This window comes from Leptopilina boulardi, unplaced genomic scaffold (assembly GCF_019393585.1).
Source record: "Leptopilina boulardi isolate dan_hultmark-lab unplaced genomic scaffold, ZJU_Lbou_2.1 LbouV2_325, whole genome shotgun sequence".
Classification (NCBI taxonomy): Eukaryota; Metazoa; Arthropoda; class Insecta; order Hymenoptera; family Figitidae; genus Leptopilina; species Leptopilina boulardi.
Window position 1 is genome coordinate 3,423,834 of NW_026137891.1, and position 16,996 is coordinate 3,440,829.

Genomic DNA, 16,996 nt, shown 5'->3' on the forward strand with positions numbered 1-16,996 from the left:
AATTAATGTACATAATTAATATTAATATCGTAAATATTTTAAAATTTTATTTATAATATTAAATAAATTAAACAACATATATATTTATTCAAAGCTGTTTAATTTTAAACAAAAATAGTAAAATATTTTAAATACTTATACGAATTATTTGAATAATAGATAATTTTTTTTTTTTTTTATGAAAATTATAATAATTAATAAAAAAAAATTAAATTTATTTCAAGTAATACATAATTTAAATGATCGCCTTCATTCCACTGATAATATAAAAAAGTTATGTATATTAATAAAAATAATTGTAATATATAAAGTTTTATTATGTATGTATTTATTCGGTACGGTATCACAAATAATTAATTTATAATTAACAAATTTAATCTTCAAAAGATAAGACACAAACTTATTTTTTTAAAAATTTTTTAAATCTAAATATTTATTTTCCCGCTTTTTCTTTTTAACCAATCGGGTCGTTGATGTTTTTGTACCACGTGATTTATTTTTTTCAAATTCTAGGAATTTTAATCGAGACAAAGTTTATAATAATTAAAAGATTTTAGTGATTATACAAGTCAATTACTCTGCTTTATTGACTTAGTCATTAATTTATAACATGCGAGTCAAATAAATTAGTTTTATTTAAGTTATTTAATATATTATACCGTTAGAAGACAAGAGTGGGGATATAGGTTAGGTTGTTATAGTGGGGGAGGTAATTGTCTTGGCTCGTGCAACATCATTTTTGTGTGAGTTTGTTCGTCGCGTTTGTTGTGTTCAGTGTTTTATTCATCGAGTTAAATTTATTTTCTCAGCTCCTTTGTCCTATATACACATGTGTTTGAAAGTGATCAGTGATTAAAAGTGTTAATGTACGTGGCGAAAGTAAAAAAGAACTTTGTTAATTACTTCAAAACCTCTTCCTAGTTTTTGATACTATATTATGAAAGTCAAAAAATAAACATGCACACTCATGAATCAGCTGCTTTCTCATCACAAATATCTTTTTGATCAAAGGGATGAGATTTCTTTTATTGAGGTAAACAAAGAAATTTGCCCGGAAACCGGTTGAAAGATGACAATTCAGTTATATTGTTTACCACAAATCATTGTAAAGTACTTGTTAGATTAGGTATTTTTTCATATTTTTATTATTACATATACCATGAAATCATTTATTATTTATCATTATTTTTTTTTCTTAAAAAAAAAAATGCATGAAATGATTTTTGATAGGTTATGTTTTTTTATTTACAAAGTGGAATTTATAAATACTTTTTTTTCACGGATATATTCGACTCTAAAATATACTATGTGTAAATATTTCATCATATACAGTAGCAAGATAATAATTTTATCTATTTGAAAGTAAAAGTAAACTTTAAATGAATTGTTTTCTCTCATAGCCGATGAGTTTTGTGTGTATGTTTGTGATTAAAATCCGATGATATTTGTTTGTATTATATGTTCTCATCTGTTTCTAAAAAGTTTGTTTACTTTTTTTCTAAATCTAGGTGAAAGTCGTAGCCGATGTAGTTCATGTGCATTAAATTCTGCAGCAGATAATGCATCGATCCACAAGGAAATGAAACCTCCTTTCTAAGCATTTTCTGGGTCGTGATTGTAAATAAATAAAAACGATTGTTGAGCTCCAAAAGTTTTTGTGTGTAAAGTAAAATAATTAACAACACAGAGATAAAAGATCAGATGAAGTTTAATATGAAAAAGGACATGGAAGCGAATTTATATCCAATTAAAAGGAATTTATGGTTACTGTTTAAATGAAGTAAGTATAATGTATTTAATTTTAAAAAATTTTTAATAAAATTTTAATGCAGAGAAAAAATTGATAACAATATTGTTGATAATAGATTAAGTGTAATCGCTACTTAATTGATACTGATTATAAATATGATACTGATTCTTGTGTCTGAAAACAGTAATATAAAATATTTTTACGGAGTTTTGAAATATGGATCTATTTAGTTTTATTATTATAGATTATTATCCTTTTATAAAAATCCCATTTAAATTGTGAGATTGACAAAAAACAATCTTTTAATAAGAATAATAAATTCCAGTGTTGCATTAATAATCGTGACGAAGTTTAGAAAATAGTAACAAGTGTTGCACGTGATTCGCTTATACAGGAACATTAATTATTGACATTTTGAGCGAAAATGCGATAGTAGAAACATATTGTACAATTTGTTTTTTTATTTTTTTATTGTAAAATATTTTGTACAATATTAATTATTTTACAAAGAAACATATTGTAGAAAAAAAAGAATTTATGGAATTTATGACATAAGTGTTATGATGTTTAGTCATAATATTATTTCTGAATTGTTAGAGGGTTTCATTATAATTATTCAATATTATATTCAATAAATTTACCGTTTTTCTATAAAAATTTATTTTAAAATGGAAATAAAATAAAAGTAAGGTTTTGTCATTTTTATTGTATTGTTTTTTATCATTATAAATTTTTTTTTTTATAAATCACAGTTATTTTATAATTAAAAACAAAACATATCTTAGTGTCACTTGTCAATAATGGCTTTGTTCATTGTTGACATTGTTAATTTTTCTTCCTATATACAAGAACTTACTCTCTTTATTAGAACATCTAAACTTGTAATTGAGCATCACACTGTCAATCTCGTTTGCAAAGAAAGAAAAACTTGTTCTGTCTCAGTTTTTCCATTCTTGGAGCTGAGAAACAGTTAATTGAACCACGCGAGTAAACTATACTCACGTGACAAACGCCCGAGGTCATTATTCATCAATTAACTGTTTTGTTAATTTTTCAACTAATTAAATAATCAACTTTAAATTTTATTAAGTGGAAATTGTTTTTTTTTAAATCAGCATAAAAAATACAATTATTGTGAGAAAAAAAAATCTTTTTCATGATACTTTAATGACAACGAAACAACCTTGCTTTATTTATGCAAATAGACTTTTGTTAATACATATTATTTCAGACGCTTAAAAAAAAAATTGTAATATTTGAATGATGGATTCGTTGTTACGATATTCGAGAATAGAAGTAAATAATATGTTAGTTAAGTCTTATAATATGAGCGTTTGTGACCTTGGTAAAGCAGGATATCTAATGGTATTTAATTAAAAAGTTAATGTTGCAAATAAATGAAATAAAAAAATAATTCGTTATAAAAAAAGATGTAAAATTTAGAATTGACATTTTTTTATTGTTTCAATTTTAATAAAATTAAATCTTTCTTTTCAGTTGAGGCTACAAGTGCCTAATGTCGAGGGAGGATTATAATTATTTGATTTTTCTAACGACTGATAAAGGATGACGGTTAGCTATACAGCCGAAGTTGCCACTTGCAAGGGCCTGGGCTGCTTTTTAAAATTATTATTTAGGTGAGTTAATTTCCTATAATTTATTATAATTAATATTATTATTTATATATTATTTTATTTATTTGTAAATTTTTACATTATCTATATTGAAGCTGTGATTCAATGACAATTTGTTTTTTTATTCATGATCTTTGAACTGTAATTTTCTGAAAAAATTTCCACAAATGCTACATGATCAGAGAGAAGATGGAAGATCTATTGAATAATTTCATAGCTCGTTCCTAGAAACTGATTATAAGATACATACATAGCTAGTCTGAATCAAGGAAACCTTTTGCACAAATACCAAACATTGTCAATTTATTCTATCTTGTGGCTTATTAATTATTTTATCATGCAATCAGTCCTGCTTTTAATTATTTAACTTCTTGTTTTTTTTTAGAACTAATTTTAGTCTTCTAAAATTATAGCATAATATATTTGGAATATTTTTTAAAATTCTAAAATGAAATACCAAAATTTGGAAGTCGTGAATTTTTATTTTATTTATAATAATCATTGAATGGATATGATATTTGAAAAATAAATTTCTGTCATTTATTTGAGTCAAGTGAGTCACGATTTTAATGGTTTTGATTAAAAGACACATTATTCTCATTAACATTATCAGTCAATGTGAAAGTAAACAGGAACGAAATAATGCAGCTGTTTGTACTTTACAATCATAATTTTAATATTTTTGATTTTTTTTTATCTCTATTTTATTTGTACAATTTGAAAATTTAATATTAGTCTAAATTGTTAACAGATGATTATGTATCATTTTAATGCATTGAACTAATTTGCATTAACAATGTTATCTTTAGTCTGAGGTCAATTGATTGAAATAGGTCTCGTTCGTAAAAATCATTTTGAGAATTACATGATTTTACTTAATTTATTGGAATTGAGCACTTCCGTTTTGTACAAATTTATCTTGTACGCTATCATATCGCGAAATATTTCCTGTAGATATATTATATGTTTTACCACAGTTTATTTTTATATTTTTTCAATTTATTTTATTTCACAAATGACTGTAATAAATATTTTTTTATTTACTAAATGATTTTATTAAACAGTAAATAATATATTTTTCTAAAATTATATTTTATATTTAAAACCAGTTGAGGCAATAATAATAATTATACAGTCAAACAGGATCGATGTGTGAAATGGTGTCATGAATGTTTCTACGAATAAGATATATACATGCATAATCAATGGCTTTGCAAACTTCACTTTCGTGTATGAAATTCAAATATAAAATTTTTTTGTCGACTTGGTAAATATATTCAAAAAATGGTTCTGTTGCTCTTTTTATTCTTATTTTTATATTTAGAACTTTTATAAGCATACAAAATTTATACACTGAATTTATATTTATGTTTGCAAATTTTTTTTTTTTTTGCAGAACAATATTTTGTTTCAATACGAATTTTTTTTTCATAAAAAAATGAAAATTTTTATCGATATTTTAAATATTATTAAAAATTAACAGATATATTGTCGTTCTAGTTACGTATTTTTATTTCTATTTGTGCTAATTTTTAAACAGTTATCACACTCGCAGATAAGGTCGTGCAAGGAAAACAAATTTTCATTGACAGAAAAAATTTATATACACAGTTTGTTGAAAAAAAATTCAGAATTGTAAAATTTTTCATTAATGAAATTTAAATTGAATTAGGAATTTGAATTTAATATTAAAATTATCAATAAAATAATTTATTTATTCGTTTTGATGATTCTTTAAATAACAAAAGTAAAATTAATTTAAAGATAATATTCGAAATGTTTAGAATCATGAAATGAATTCGCTTTTGAATTATGTCAAGTTTAATATCGCGTGTCTCATTTTCTTTTAGTGTAAGTTAACCGCATTTTGTAATTTGTCACGCAAAATTAGAAAAAATTTATACTAAATTCTTCGTTGCTTCCTCTCAAAGAGTAAAATAATTCTTTAGAATTTATGGATCATATAACTGACATATTTTAATTTTTAATTGTTTTTCTTTCTGAACTTTTTCAGTTTAGTAGAATAGAGGAAAAAGTAATTATATAGTAAATATTTATAAATAGTTTATATTTAAGTTGTATTTTGTTTTGTTTATTATACGAACATTAGGTAAATTTTTAACTTCAAGGTAATTAAATTGTTAATTGTATACACTGTTGCGGGAATTAAAAGCTGAAAATGTTCTTAAAATAAATGTACACCTATGTTTCAAATATAATTTTTGCCAGGTGTAAGATTGCGAGATGACTGCACATGATTTGTAGTCCGGTGCTCGGAGACATTTTGTCGTCAGTTTATTTTCAATCTCATAATGAATCTGGCTCTGAATCAGAGTTCGTCCACACCGCTATTTACATCCAATTTATAATTCATTGATTTCTTCACATTGAAATTTTATTTTCTCTTGTAAAGTTGAAATTTTTTAAAGAATCATTTTTTTTCTTCATCAGTTTCAATAAAAAATAAAATATTTACTTTTTAAATTTAATTTTCCTCGAATTTTAATTTAAACAATTTTTTTCATTTTAACTTTAATTTTGAATTTAATTTTAATGTTAATTTCAAAGTTATTTTCAATTAAATGCGGATATTCAATATCTGAATGAAAGACTCTTGTATTATGGAAGTGACTTGAACGTTTTAAAATAAGAAATGACTCGTAAAACAAATAAGGAATTCGTAGTAATTTTTTTTTTAACCATTAATGACAGTCACGTTTAAAATATCGTTGTTGAAATCCTTTGTGGTTATTCGTGCATTACGATAAAGAATTTCTAGTGCATAAAACATGATGCGTTATGCGTTTTCAAATATACTTTTACGTCATTTCCGTCACTAGTTAATAAAGTCGAATAGACCTCGTATCAAATCATACTTTGTTGACAAATAGATTTTGAAAGTTAAGAATTATATTTCGCAATTAAATTCTGCAACATTGTTGCATGGAATTAATGCTATTCAATTGATTTATTAATTAGGCTGAAACTTTTTTAATAAAAAGCAAAAAAAGATTAAAATTTTTTAAAATTAATTACTATATTTTTTTAAATAAAAATTTAATTTATATTTAAATTTATTTGTTTCAGGTGGCGAGCTAGTATTTACAAACTAGTTTGGTTAGAGTTAGCTATATTTCTTATTATTTATTATTCCCTATCGGCGACGTATTTATTCCTTCTCGATGATCGTCAGAAGAAAATATTTGAGTACATTGTCGTATATTGCAATGAGTACTCGGATTACATCCCATTGGCATTTGTCATGGGTTTTTACGTGACAATAGTTATGACCCGATGGTGGAATCAATATACCTCGATTCCCTGGCCTGATTCAATAGCTGTTTATGTCTCAGCCACCATTCATGGCAATGATGAAAGAGGAAGATTAATGAGACGTACCATCGTAAGGTATTTTTTTTTCAAATAAATTATTTTCCTATTTACATTTACTTTAATTATTCCTAATTGTATTTATATTTCAAATTCTTTTTATCAATATTAGAGAAAATTTCTTAATTATTTGAAAAAAAATTGTAATTATAATTTACTTTTTTTTCTAGATACGTGTGCGTTTGTCTCACACTTGTCCTCACGAATGTTTCGCCACGAGTTAAAAAACGTTTTCCAACATTAGATCATTTTGTTGATGCCGGTTTATTGCTCGAGAATGAATTAGCAATATTTCAGAGTTTAAATCAAAAATTTCCCAAACCAAGTAAACATTGGCTGCCAATTGTATGGGCGTCGAGTATTGTTACACGAGCACGTAAAGAAGGTCGAATACGAGATGATTTTGCGGTGAAAACGTTGATTGATGAGCTAAATAAGTTTCGCGGAAATTGTGGTAGTCTGATACAATATGATAATATCAGTATACCACTCGTTTACACGCAAGTTGTTACCTTAGCTGTTTATTCATATTTCATATCAAGTGTTATGGGTGGACAGTGGGTTGAAAATAAATCCATGTCTGCGATTGATCTCTATTTTCCATTTTTCACTACTCTTCGATTTTTCTTCTATATGGGTTGGCTCAAAGTTGCCGAGACTTTGATTAATCCATTTGGCGAGGACGACGATGACTTTGAAGTTAATTGGATTATCGATCGTAATCTACAGGTAAAATTTTATTTTTATTGATTTTTTTATTAATTATTATTTATCGATTCGAATTTTTTACAGGTGAGTTATTTAATAGTTGACGAGATGCATCACGAGCATCCTCAATTGATTCGAGATCAATATTGGGACGAAGTTTTCCCTATAGAGCTTCCTTACACAGCTGCTTCTGAAGCTTTCAGAGAAGAGCATCCTGAGCCTTCGACGGCAAATATTCAACTATCAGCAGCGCAACAAGAAATTTTGCCCTCATCAGTAAGAATCGATGAAATGGTACCACCGGATTATCAATCGAAAATAATTCGTTCAGACGTTGCTGATGATGCTGTTTCAGGGATTCATTTCAATGCTGGAAAAATCTCAAGGTATTTTTTTTTTACTATCATAAAGTATCTCTAAAGAATTTCTTGTGACTCGTTTTTTTTTTCGTTCCGGACTGTTATTTATTGTATTGAAAATCAATTATTTGAGTAAATAAATCCGAGTTATTTGTTTACTGTTGAGAATGAATCTCTGTGTCATGTTGCGATTATGAAATTATATGATTACGTATGTTTTTCTTTTTAGGAGTACAAGTCGAATTAGTCAGAGAGAGAGGAATATGAGTCTTGGCTCAACTCCAAGCAACATTGGAGGATCATTGACAAGGATAGGAAGTGTCACTAGTGTACTTAAAAGAATGTTTAGCAAAGAAGATCGACCCGATGGAGCGAGTGGTAGAACTCCAGGAAATCTTCCAAGTTCGAGTTCAGCGGCCTCGCTTCAAAATCAACGTCAAGTTGGTGAGTAATTTTTTAAATCGACAAAAATTAAATTTAAAGACATATATAATTAAATATAATTTTTATGTACAAATTAAAATTTAATTTATTGAATTGTTTTTAATTTGTGTGATTTTTCTTCTAGGTCCTGGAGGATCGATGAGAATAGGTGTGATCGAAGAAGTGGACGAGCAAATGACAATGACGTCGATGCGACCCGAACATCGGCCACATGTGAATTCTATTTTCCCCCAAGGACCCCCACCTCCTAGTGCTTCAATTGATGTTCCTGGTGCAAAGGATTACTCACATCGTAATGGACATTTATTATCGAGTAGCGCACCCGCGGGAACAGCTCGCTGTCGAAGCGCTAGCGTTTCACGATCAGCATCGAGGTAAAAAATAAATATTTTTGAAAACTTGTTTTTCCATTTCATTTAACGGAATAGTTACAAATTTTATTTTCAATTTTCAGAAATCGACCATCACAATCTGCAAGATCGAGTGCACTTTACGATCCAAGTTTTATTAATGATTTAAATGAGGAGGATGACGATGACAATCGTAGTAATGCAAGTCTGATGCATTCGTCTGAGGATGAGTCAATGGATGAATTTACAAAATTGAAAATCGAAAGGGAAAAACAACGAGAGGCAAGGGCAATTGGTAAAATTGTAAGGAGCATCGAAAGTAATAAACAAAGCTTAGTGGATTTAGCCGATGGAGAATCACTTCTTCTCGCTGATCTTGCTGAATCGTCGAAAATTGCTATGCAATCGGATAAAAGTCGTTATAATAAGGACAACGATACAAGTCATATATAGTATAAAATACAATCTCAATTAGAAACGACTTTGTGATAAAAAAAAGAAAGAGACACTTGTTTTAAGTGCACCAAGTTTTTTTCTCGAAATTTTAATATTCCAAAATTTTAAATTTCAAATTTCGAAATAACTTTACTAATTTCAAATCAATTAAATTTTTATCAGAGAATTTTATTGTAATTGCTTGAGCTTGCACAATATATTTCAGGAAAATTTTCGTCTCTTGAAAATAATTCTCTTTAAAATCAATAGAGTAATTTTTTAAGCATATATATTTTTTGTAATTATACGAAGACATTTTCGTACAATGAATGAATTGAAATATTTTTATGATAGCTCCTTTTACAAGCGAGACTTTATTTTAATGAACTTTTTAAAATGAAATCATTTTATTGAATCGCACGAAAAATGAAATTTATTAGAAATCGTTGTTTTTTTAAAATATATTGGCTTTCATTTAATACCACCAGTGGTTCGTAGGTTTAAGTAGAAGAATTTTAATTATATATATATATACATAGCGAATTACATACGTAGCTTTAAATTGCCCAAGAGGCAGTAGAATTCTTATATATATACATATAGTCGAGTCACAGTGCTTCATTAGAAAAGAATGATTGTCTCCGTGTGTACTTATTCATTTTTTCACGGACCTTTGTGAGCTTTTATAAAAAATTGAGTTTAATTTTTTAAATATATACGAATAATTGCAGGATAATTGTGCCTATAAAGTGCCTAGAATTTTTTTTATTCAACTCTTTGCTACTCAAATATGTGCTTTTTTACATAAATAAAACAAAAGTTTTTAACAATTTATAAAGCGCACATTACTATTTTTAAATAAAAAGCAAGCAATAGGTTTATATTTCCGTGTCAATATGAAAGTATAGCAGTATTAATTATCACTTTATTAAATAATAAATTATTATATAAATAATAATAGAGGATTAAAGATTTATATAAAAAAAATCGATAAATTCACTTTATTTTGCAAAGAATTTTCTTTTTTTGTTTGCAATTAGAAAAGTTGATTTATCGGTTTTTGTTTCTTCATCCTCTATAAAGATCGTCAATTTTCATATAGTGATACAAAAAAATTCAGCCATTGTTATTAATTATTGACTGAACATTTTATTATTTAGTTTAAACAAAATTATTTCTTATTAATCAATTGAATTATCTGTCTATTTTTATAAAAACATGTACAACGTATCAAATATTCGTTTAATAGATAATGATGATGACCATTTTGTATTAAATTTTTAGTGCTATTGCGCCTTATAAATTTGGCTTTTTTATATTTTTATCGAAATTAAAAAGAAAATTTTTATGCAAATTTTCTTCATTAAAATTAGAATTACACATATATTGATCAATGACTAAATATTTTTGGTGCTCAACAATGTGCAAAACTAAAATCTAATGCCATTGTTTCAACAGTATTACCTTGGAAATAAAACCACTATTTTCATGGAAATTGTTAGTTGATTTTTTCTGTATATATCTCTTTAATTTTTATTTTATATTTTAAAAAGAGATTCGTGTAGTTTTTTTTTTAAATTATTTAAAGTACGAGAGATAAAGAAATGTAAAACTAATTTTTTGGCGAAATTAGGTTTTAGTCTTTGATTTATTTTTATTATTGTGTTTTACTATGTTTATGTATGTATGATTGTGTATTATTTATGTATGTTGAATTTTTTATTATTTTGTATGAATGTTTGTTTACAAATATTCGATTTTTAACGAACGAATGATTTTGAATGATTTTTTTTTCGAGAGCGCTCAATTTAACTTTGAAAGTTCGACAAATCGATCAAAATTAGACAAATCTTTGTATGTGTGCTCGTGTTTGAGTTTCAAATGAGTATTCATAGTTGTAAAAAATGGTATATATTCGGAATTAACGGGATTTATTTCTATAAAAAGGCGACCTCCAGGTTTTAGTGCTTTTGCAGAATAATTCAAAAGTGGTTTAACGACTCTTAATCCGTCAGCACCACCGTCCGTGGCTCTTATGTCCTCATGTCTAAAAATTACAAAAAAAATCATTATTTTTCATTTAATTGTTAATTTGTAAAATTGCATAATTACATTCTCAAATTCTAATCTTCAAGAAAAATATTTCTATATTAAAAAAAATATAGAAATTAATTTCTATTATGCAATTTTACAAAATATTTTTATTTACAAATATTTATGTAATTTTTTTTTGTTTGAATTTCACTTCTTTTTTTTTTTAATTGAAAAATTATATTTACAGTTTAATTTCAGGTAGAAATTTCACGTATTGCTTCGTTGTCACATAAGGCGGATTGCTAACTATAAAATCAAATGTTTTTTTATTAAAGTCGAGGAATTTTTTCTCCTCTGATGAAACTTTGATTGTTCCATCATCTTTTAATGTGGCATTTATTACTGTCAATCGATCATCGACTTTTAAATTTTTAGCATTTTCTAGTGTTAAATTACAAGCATCAATGTTTGTGTCAATGGCGAATGCCTTAATCTACAAATAATATATTGGTAAATTATTATTAAATTTTAAGTGAATTAATGTGAGTCATAATTTAATTAATTAATTATATTTACCTTGTTACAGGCATTTAAAAGGGATAATGTAATTGCACCAGTTCCACAACCGACTTCGAGTATTTCACAAAAATCAGTAAAATTACTGGCTGATACTCGTTGCAGGACAAAATCTATTAACATTTCAGTCTGTGGCTCGGGAATAAATATTGGAGGTACTAATTTTAAAATAATATCGCGGAATTCCCATTGGCCGATAATATATTGTACTGGTATTCTGGAAAAAAATGATTTCAATTCCGAGGAAGGAAGAAAAGAAACTTAAAGCCGCAGTAAGTCAATATTTTTTTTGTTAAATTATTTCTTAATATAATTCAGAGGAATTAAAATTAACTCTGACAAATATAAATTCTTTTCGAGAATTTAAAGATAATTTTTATTTATTTAGTATTTTATTAATTTAATAATTTATTATTTTGTTAATTAAAAAATTACCTTTCTAATCTGCGTTTACAAAGCATTTCTATTTTTTCTATTTGATCAGTCGTAAGTTCTTTCTCTTGTAAACTTCCGAGTTGCCTTATCTTTATTTTAAAAATTTGTTATAATTTTTTTATTTTTTCGTCTAAAAGTATTTTAATAAAAATATTTTATATAATTACCTTTATCGTTCCAAGCACGTGAGCAACAATGTACTCGATTGATTCAATAGGATCTGAAATATTTTTATCTTCAAATTGTTGATTCCAGTGTTTGACAATGTTACCGATTGTATTTTTTTTACTTATTGCACAAAAATCGCGAGTCAATTTTGGAGAACTTCTTTTTATATTTAACATCAATTTATGCGTTAAACTATAATATTCAGAATGAATTTTAAAAATATTTCTGAACGACATCATTATTTCTTTACTGCAATTTGTACTTTGTAGCAATTCACACTTTGCAACAGAGAAAATGAAAATAGAAAAGCGAACCGTAACGCATTTGAAAATAGCACGCGCTATTTGCGTTTTGTGAGTACATTTTTTTCATAGAATGAGATAAAAAATGTTGTTCTAATTTTTATTTTTTGCTAAAACTTTCTCTTTTTTATTGATTGATAAACGTTTAGTTTTTGGGAAATTAAAAAATTATAAAAAATTAAAAATCAGAAAAATTAAATTAATTAAAAAATAAAATACAAAATGAAAATTTTTTTTCTGGAAATTAAATTTTAGTCTTTCGTTTAATTTATATTATATTCTATGTACAATGTTTATGTAAGTTTAATTTTTGTTTGCATATTGTTTATATTTTTGAAACCTCGACAAATCGATCATAATTACAAAAATCTTTATATGTGTGTTCATATTTGAGTTTTAAATTTGTATATTTTGCGGTAAAAAATTGTATGTACTCAGAATGAGCAGGATCTATTTCCATAAAAAGTCGACCTCCTGGTTTTAAAGATTTTGACGAGTAATGTAATAATGGTTTTATGACTTTTAATCCGTCATCACCTCCGTCCAATGCTCTCACATCCTCGTATCTGCAAATAATTATTTTTCATTCGATTGTTACTTAATTTTTATAAAGAATAATAAATATAATTTTTTCACTGTTTTCATATAAGAAAAGTTAATTTATAAATAATTACAATTTTATTTCAGGCATTAATCTGAAAACTTGTTTGGTTGACACATAAGGAGGATTGCTAATTATGAAGTCAAATTTCTCGTCATTTAAGTCAACAGAATTTTCATCTGATGAATTTTTAATTGTTGCATCATCTTGTAGTGTGGCATTAATCACTGTCAATCGATCATCGAGTTTTAAATTTTTAGCATTTTCGATCGTCAAATTACAAGCATGAATATTTGTGTCGATAGCCAAAGTCTTAATCTGTAATTAAACGGTAAATTATTATTAAATTTTGAAATTGATGGATAATTAATATAATTTATTTATAATTAATTAATTATTAATTAAGTTTACCTTGTTACAGGCATGTAAAAGAGCTAAGGAAATTGCACCAGAGCCACAACCAACTTCTAGTATATCACAGGAATCATTAAAATTACCGGCGGATATTCTTTTCAGTACAAAATCAACTAAAATTTCAGTCTCTGGTCGTGGAATGAATACTGGTGGTACTAATTTTAACGTGATATCTCGGAAGTCCCATTCTCCGATAATATATTGTACTGGCATTCTGGAAAAACAGATGATTTCAGTTTAATCTGCGTTTGAAGATAAGAAGAAACTCGATAATACCCGTAAGTCAATAATCTTTTAATGCATTTAAATTGAAACGACATTTGCAATTTTTTATATATTTTTTTTAAATCTAAAAAAAATTTAGAATCAATAAGTTTTACTTCTTGAATTATTATAATTTTCAAGTCTTTTTTATATTTTTTTATTTATTTGGAGAGAATATTTATATTATTTAAATGAAATAAAATATAAAAATGTGAAAATTATAATGAAAATTTAAAAAAGTAGAAAAGCTTTTCTTCTAGTAAAGAACAAGTTGTTTTTCTATTTGAAAGAATTAATTTTAAAAGACGTGAATTACGTTTAAGAATTAAATGATAATATTTATCAATTAATTACCTTGCAAATCTGCATTCACAAAGCATTTCCAGTTTTTCTATTTCATTTAATGTGAGTTCCTTTTCTTGTAGACCTCCAAGGTCCATTATCTGCATGTTAAAAGAATGATATGAAAACATTAATTGTTTTCTATACATATTTTATAATTGAATTACTTAATTAAACTTTTTAAATGTTTAGATAATATTTTATTTAAATATTTTCTAACAAAAAATTTAAGTGAAATTGAAAATTTGTCATTACTAGATGCTTCTTTTAAGAATTAAATTTTTAAATTAAATTTTGTACCTTTTTTTTGCCAATCACATGGCAGACAATGTGTTCAATAGATTCGATTGGCTCTGAAACATTTTCGTCTTCAAATCGTTGATGCCAGCGTTTAATAATGTCGCCAATTGTATTTTTTTGATTTATTGTACACAAATGGCGTATAAATAATCTTTCATTATTTGATTTAAATTTAAACGTTAAACTGTATTTAGGACGGATTCTTATAAAATTTCGGAGCAACATCATTGTTATTCCATCTCCTCTGAGAGAGCAGAAGAGAATAAATTTCCTTCAATTTTTATATGATTGATGCCATCTATTGATAATTTTTTGAAACAGATTGAAGATTTTTTTTCCTTCTTTTTTAATTATTCATAATTTTATCATGTTTTTGATAAATATTAAGAATTTTGTTAAACTAATTTTAACGAAAAATAGGAATTTGATAGTTTTTTTTGGTAATTTGTTTTTTTAAATTTTTTAAAGTTTCCCGCGGTTTTCAATAGATGTCGCTCAAAACGATTTCCCATGATTACCTACAACTGAAAAAACATCTTTCTCTTTTCAAGGAATTGTTATAGATACTTGAAAATTGTTTGGATTTTCAAAAATTAAGATATTAAATAACAATATTTAAAAAATAGGTTCTATAAATTAATTACTTTTTGAGTTATTAAGTTTCGATGAGTTTAAATTTAGAATTAAAAGATGGAGAAAGTTTTGAATTCCAGCGCATGCGCTGGAAGTAGTCTCTGATTGGTTGAATTTTTGCGGGGTGAAGGACGAAACTAGTAGCTGCCATGACAGTTTTCAGTAAGTGTGTGCACGTTAAGAACGTGTTGTCTCTGTCTCATGTTTTTCGCGTGTGTATATTGTAATTTATCTAGAAATAATCTCATAATTAGCTCGTGAATTGTTCTCGCATTCAAGTTAAATAAAATATCATTGTCGAGTTGATAACAACATTTTTATTTCATGTATAGACGTTGTATATGTTGATGTTCCTAGCTGTCAGTTTCATTCCAAGTGCGGAATTTCAGAGCTAGGAAACCTCTAGGATAAAAGTTAACCTCAAAATTATACACAGGAAAAAAATAATAAATCATTGTCACGGAATTCATTTTAATTGAGAATCAATGGAACGTTAACCTCGTGTTATTTACACGAATGTGCTCCTTCAGGTAGAGTGAGAGGGAGAAAGAGAGTGAGGTGTAGTCAGGACGAGAGCTAATGTACCCGCGTCCATGCCGGAAAATTTTTGCGGTCTTGCGTGTCTCAAAGTAAAAGGAATGTTGTGGTTTAATGATTCGCAGTCTTATCGCGTTGTCTTTTCCTATTCTGTGGAATTTAATGGTGTGCTGTGAAAGAGGAGCGCCGTCTCCGTCCCGGGAGAAATTCCACGCCCCTTGGAAATTTTGGAGTAATCACATCCCCCGATTTGTTGGCGGTCAGTTGTTAAACCGGGCAGAAAAAGTGAAAGTGATCATAAAAAGTTAATTCTATTGTTCTTATTTATTGAAAAAAAATTTGAATATCGCGTGAGATATACGGTTAGTGTAATTTTTACAATCTTGAGAAATTAGAAAAAAAGGGGTGTGTGTGATGTGTGCTGAGAATCATCGATTCTTGTCTGGGAAAGCCTAGAGTTTACGATAGTGAAAAAAATGTTCAATTTTATGAAAAAAGTTGCTGAGAAGGAAGACAAGGAGAAAAGGAAACGAGAGAAAAAAGAACGAAAGGATGTGAAAAAAAGAGATCGTGGCAGTATGTCTGCTGAAGAACTTCTTCGGCTCGACGAGGTGAGGTTTCTTGTGTTTTTTTTTTTTCAAGGTCATATTAGAATCAGAAAATTTCTATGTGTTTCCTATATTTTGAAATTTAAAAGCTTTATGTTGAGTCAGCACTTGTTTCAATGATATGAAAATAATTAATGGAATCAGAGAGAACAATTTGCTGTTATATCAGGAAATAGTTTTTATCGATTTATGGTCTAATGGAACATTTATTTATTGATTTATTTATCTCTTCATATGACATTGTGTTGAATTTTTTTTGCACTTGTCGCACAAGATTGCAATATTTGTTCTTTAATTTTTGCAATATTTGTCCTTTCATTTCGCAAAAAATTTATTTTACAATTTTGTAAAATTTCTTTTGGTGATATTTCTTATTTAACATCAATTTTGCAAAAAAAAAAAAATTCGTTCTTCAGTTTAGTTAGGATCTTCTTAAAAATCTTCAAATTTTTTTTGTCAACAATGCAAAGTGAAATTTTTCAGAATTTCGACTTATGGAGGTAAAATTTAAATATTGAAATTTTAATAAAGAGAAAAACTTCTAGAATTCTATTTTGATGGATGGAAAAATTATTTGAAAATTTGACATTATCGTGAAAGAAAAATTTTCCAACCTTTGGACTTTGATATAAATGTTTTTATTGCAGTTTCATTTTTTTAGATTGAATAATATTTAGACAAGAAGATATTTTCACTTTTTTTTTTTTTTATT

At 26.6% G+C, this 16,996-nt stretch overlaps 4 protein-coding genes across 4 annotated transcripts in view; 2 read left to right on the forward strand and 2 right to left on the reverse strand.

Annotated features, from left to right (window-relative positions):
* Positions 1-694: 694 nt before the first annotated feature.
* LOC127284463 (bestrophin-4) lies at positions 695-9,253 on the forward strand. Its single transcript, XM_051309904.1, has 9 exons — positions 695-1,033; positions 1,509-1,780; positions 3,248-3,387; positions 6,472-6,792; positions 6,945-7,503; positions 7,567-7,868; positions 8,071-8,285; positions 8,410-8,659; positions 8,740-9,253. The coding sequence occupies exons 3-9, from the start codon at positions 3,317-3,319 to the stop codon at positions 9,086-9,088; spliced, it is 2,067 nt and encodes a 688-aa protein (XP_051165861.1). The 5' UTR covers positions 695-1,033; positions 1,509-1,780; positions 3,248-3,316; the 3' UTR covers positions 9,089-9,253.
* A 1,446-nt stretch (positions 9,254-10,699) lies between these two features.
* Positions 10,700-12,564, reverse strand: LOC127284464 (MTRF1L release factor glutamine methyltransferase-like). The gene is made up of 5 exons (XM_051309905.1): positions 12,283-12,564; positions 12,116-12,204; positions 11,681-11,897; positions 11,350-11,597; positions 10,700-11,117 (listed from the first exon to the last, which is right to left on the reverse strand). The coding sequence occupies exons 1-5, from the start codon at positions 12,520-12,522 to the stop codon at positions 10,874-10,876; spliced, it is 1,038 nt and encodes a 345-aa protein (XP_051165862.1). The 5' UTR covers positions 12,523-12,564; the 3' UTR covers positions 10,700-10,873.
* A 265-nt stretch (positions 12,565-12,829) lies between these two features.
* On the reverse strand, positions 12,830-14,775 carry LOC127284816 (MTRF1L release factor glutamine methyltransferase-like). The gene is made up of 5 exons (XM_051310513.1): positions 14,507-14,775; positions 14,219-14,307; positions 13,598-13,814; positions 13,260-13,504; positions 12,830-13,151 (listed from the first exon to the last, which is right to left on the reverse strand). The coding sequence occupies exons 1-5, from the start codon at positions 14,732-14,734 to the stop codon at positions 12,911-12,913; spliced, it is 1,020 nt and encodes a 339-aa protein (XP_051166470.1). The 5' UTR covers positions 14,735-14,775; the 3' UTR covers positions 12,830-12,910.
* Positions 14,776-15,289: 514 nt separating this feature from the next.
* LOC127284696 (unconventional myosin-XVIIIa) overlaps positions 15,290-16,996 on the forward strand; it is a 98,641-nt gene continuing 96,934 nt past the window's right edge. Inside the window, exon 1 of the mRNA XM_051310301.1 lies at positions 15,290-16,287. Within this exon, the coding sequence (XP_051166258.1) occupies positions 16,153-16,287 (135 nt within the window). The 5' untranslated portion in view covers positions 15,290-16,152. The remainder of the gene's footprint in view (positions 16,288-16,996) is intronic.

What these genes read in the sequence shown, in the direction of transcription:
- LOC127284463 (XM_051309904.1), top strand. Translation starts at nt 3,317, where the DNA reads ATGACGGTTAGCTATACAGCCGAAGTTGCCACTTGCAAGGGCCTGGGC. An exon ending in TTTTTAAAATTATTATTTAG is followed by an intron (nt 3,388 to 6,471) that starts GTGAGTTAATTT and finishes TATTTGTTTCAG; the next exon opens with GTGGCGAGCTAGTATTTACA. An exon ending in TTATCGATCGTAATCTACAG is followed by an intron (nt 7,504 to 7,566) that starts GTAAAATTTTAT and finishes AATTTTTTACAG; the next exon opens with GTGAGTTATTTAATAGTTGA.
- LOC127284464 (XM_051309905.1), bottom strand. Translation starts at nt 12,522, where the DNA reads ATGATGTCGTTCAGAAATATTTTTAAAATTCATTCTGAATATTATAGT. An exon ending in TTTTAAATGCCTGTAACAAG is followed by an intron (nt 11,598 to 11,680) that starts GTAAATATAATT and finishes TATTATTTGTAG; the next exon opens with ATTAAGGCATTCGCCATTGA. An exon ending in TTTCTACCTGAAATTAAACT is followed by an intron (nt 11,118 to 11,349) that starts GTAAATATAATT and finishes TGTAATTTTTAG; the next exon opens with ACATGAGGACATAAGAGCCA.
- LOC127284816 (XM_051310513.1), bottom strand. Translation starts at nt 14,734, where the DNA reads ATGATGTTGCTCCGAAATTTTATAAGAATCCGTCCTAAATACAGTTTA. An exon ending in ATGTGATTGGCAAAAAAAAG is followed by an intron (nt 14,308 to 14,506) that starts GTACAAAATTTA and finishes TTTAACATGCAG; the next exon opens with ATAATGGACCTTGGAGGTCT. An exon ending in TTTTACATGCCTGTAACAAG is followed by an intron (nt 13,505 to 13,597) that starts GTAAACTTAATT and finishes GTTTAATTACAG; the next exon opens with ATTAAGACTTTGGCTATCGA.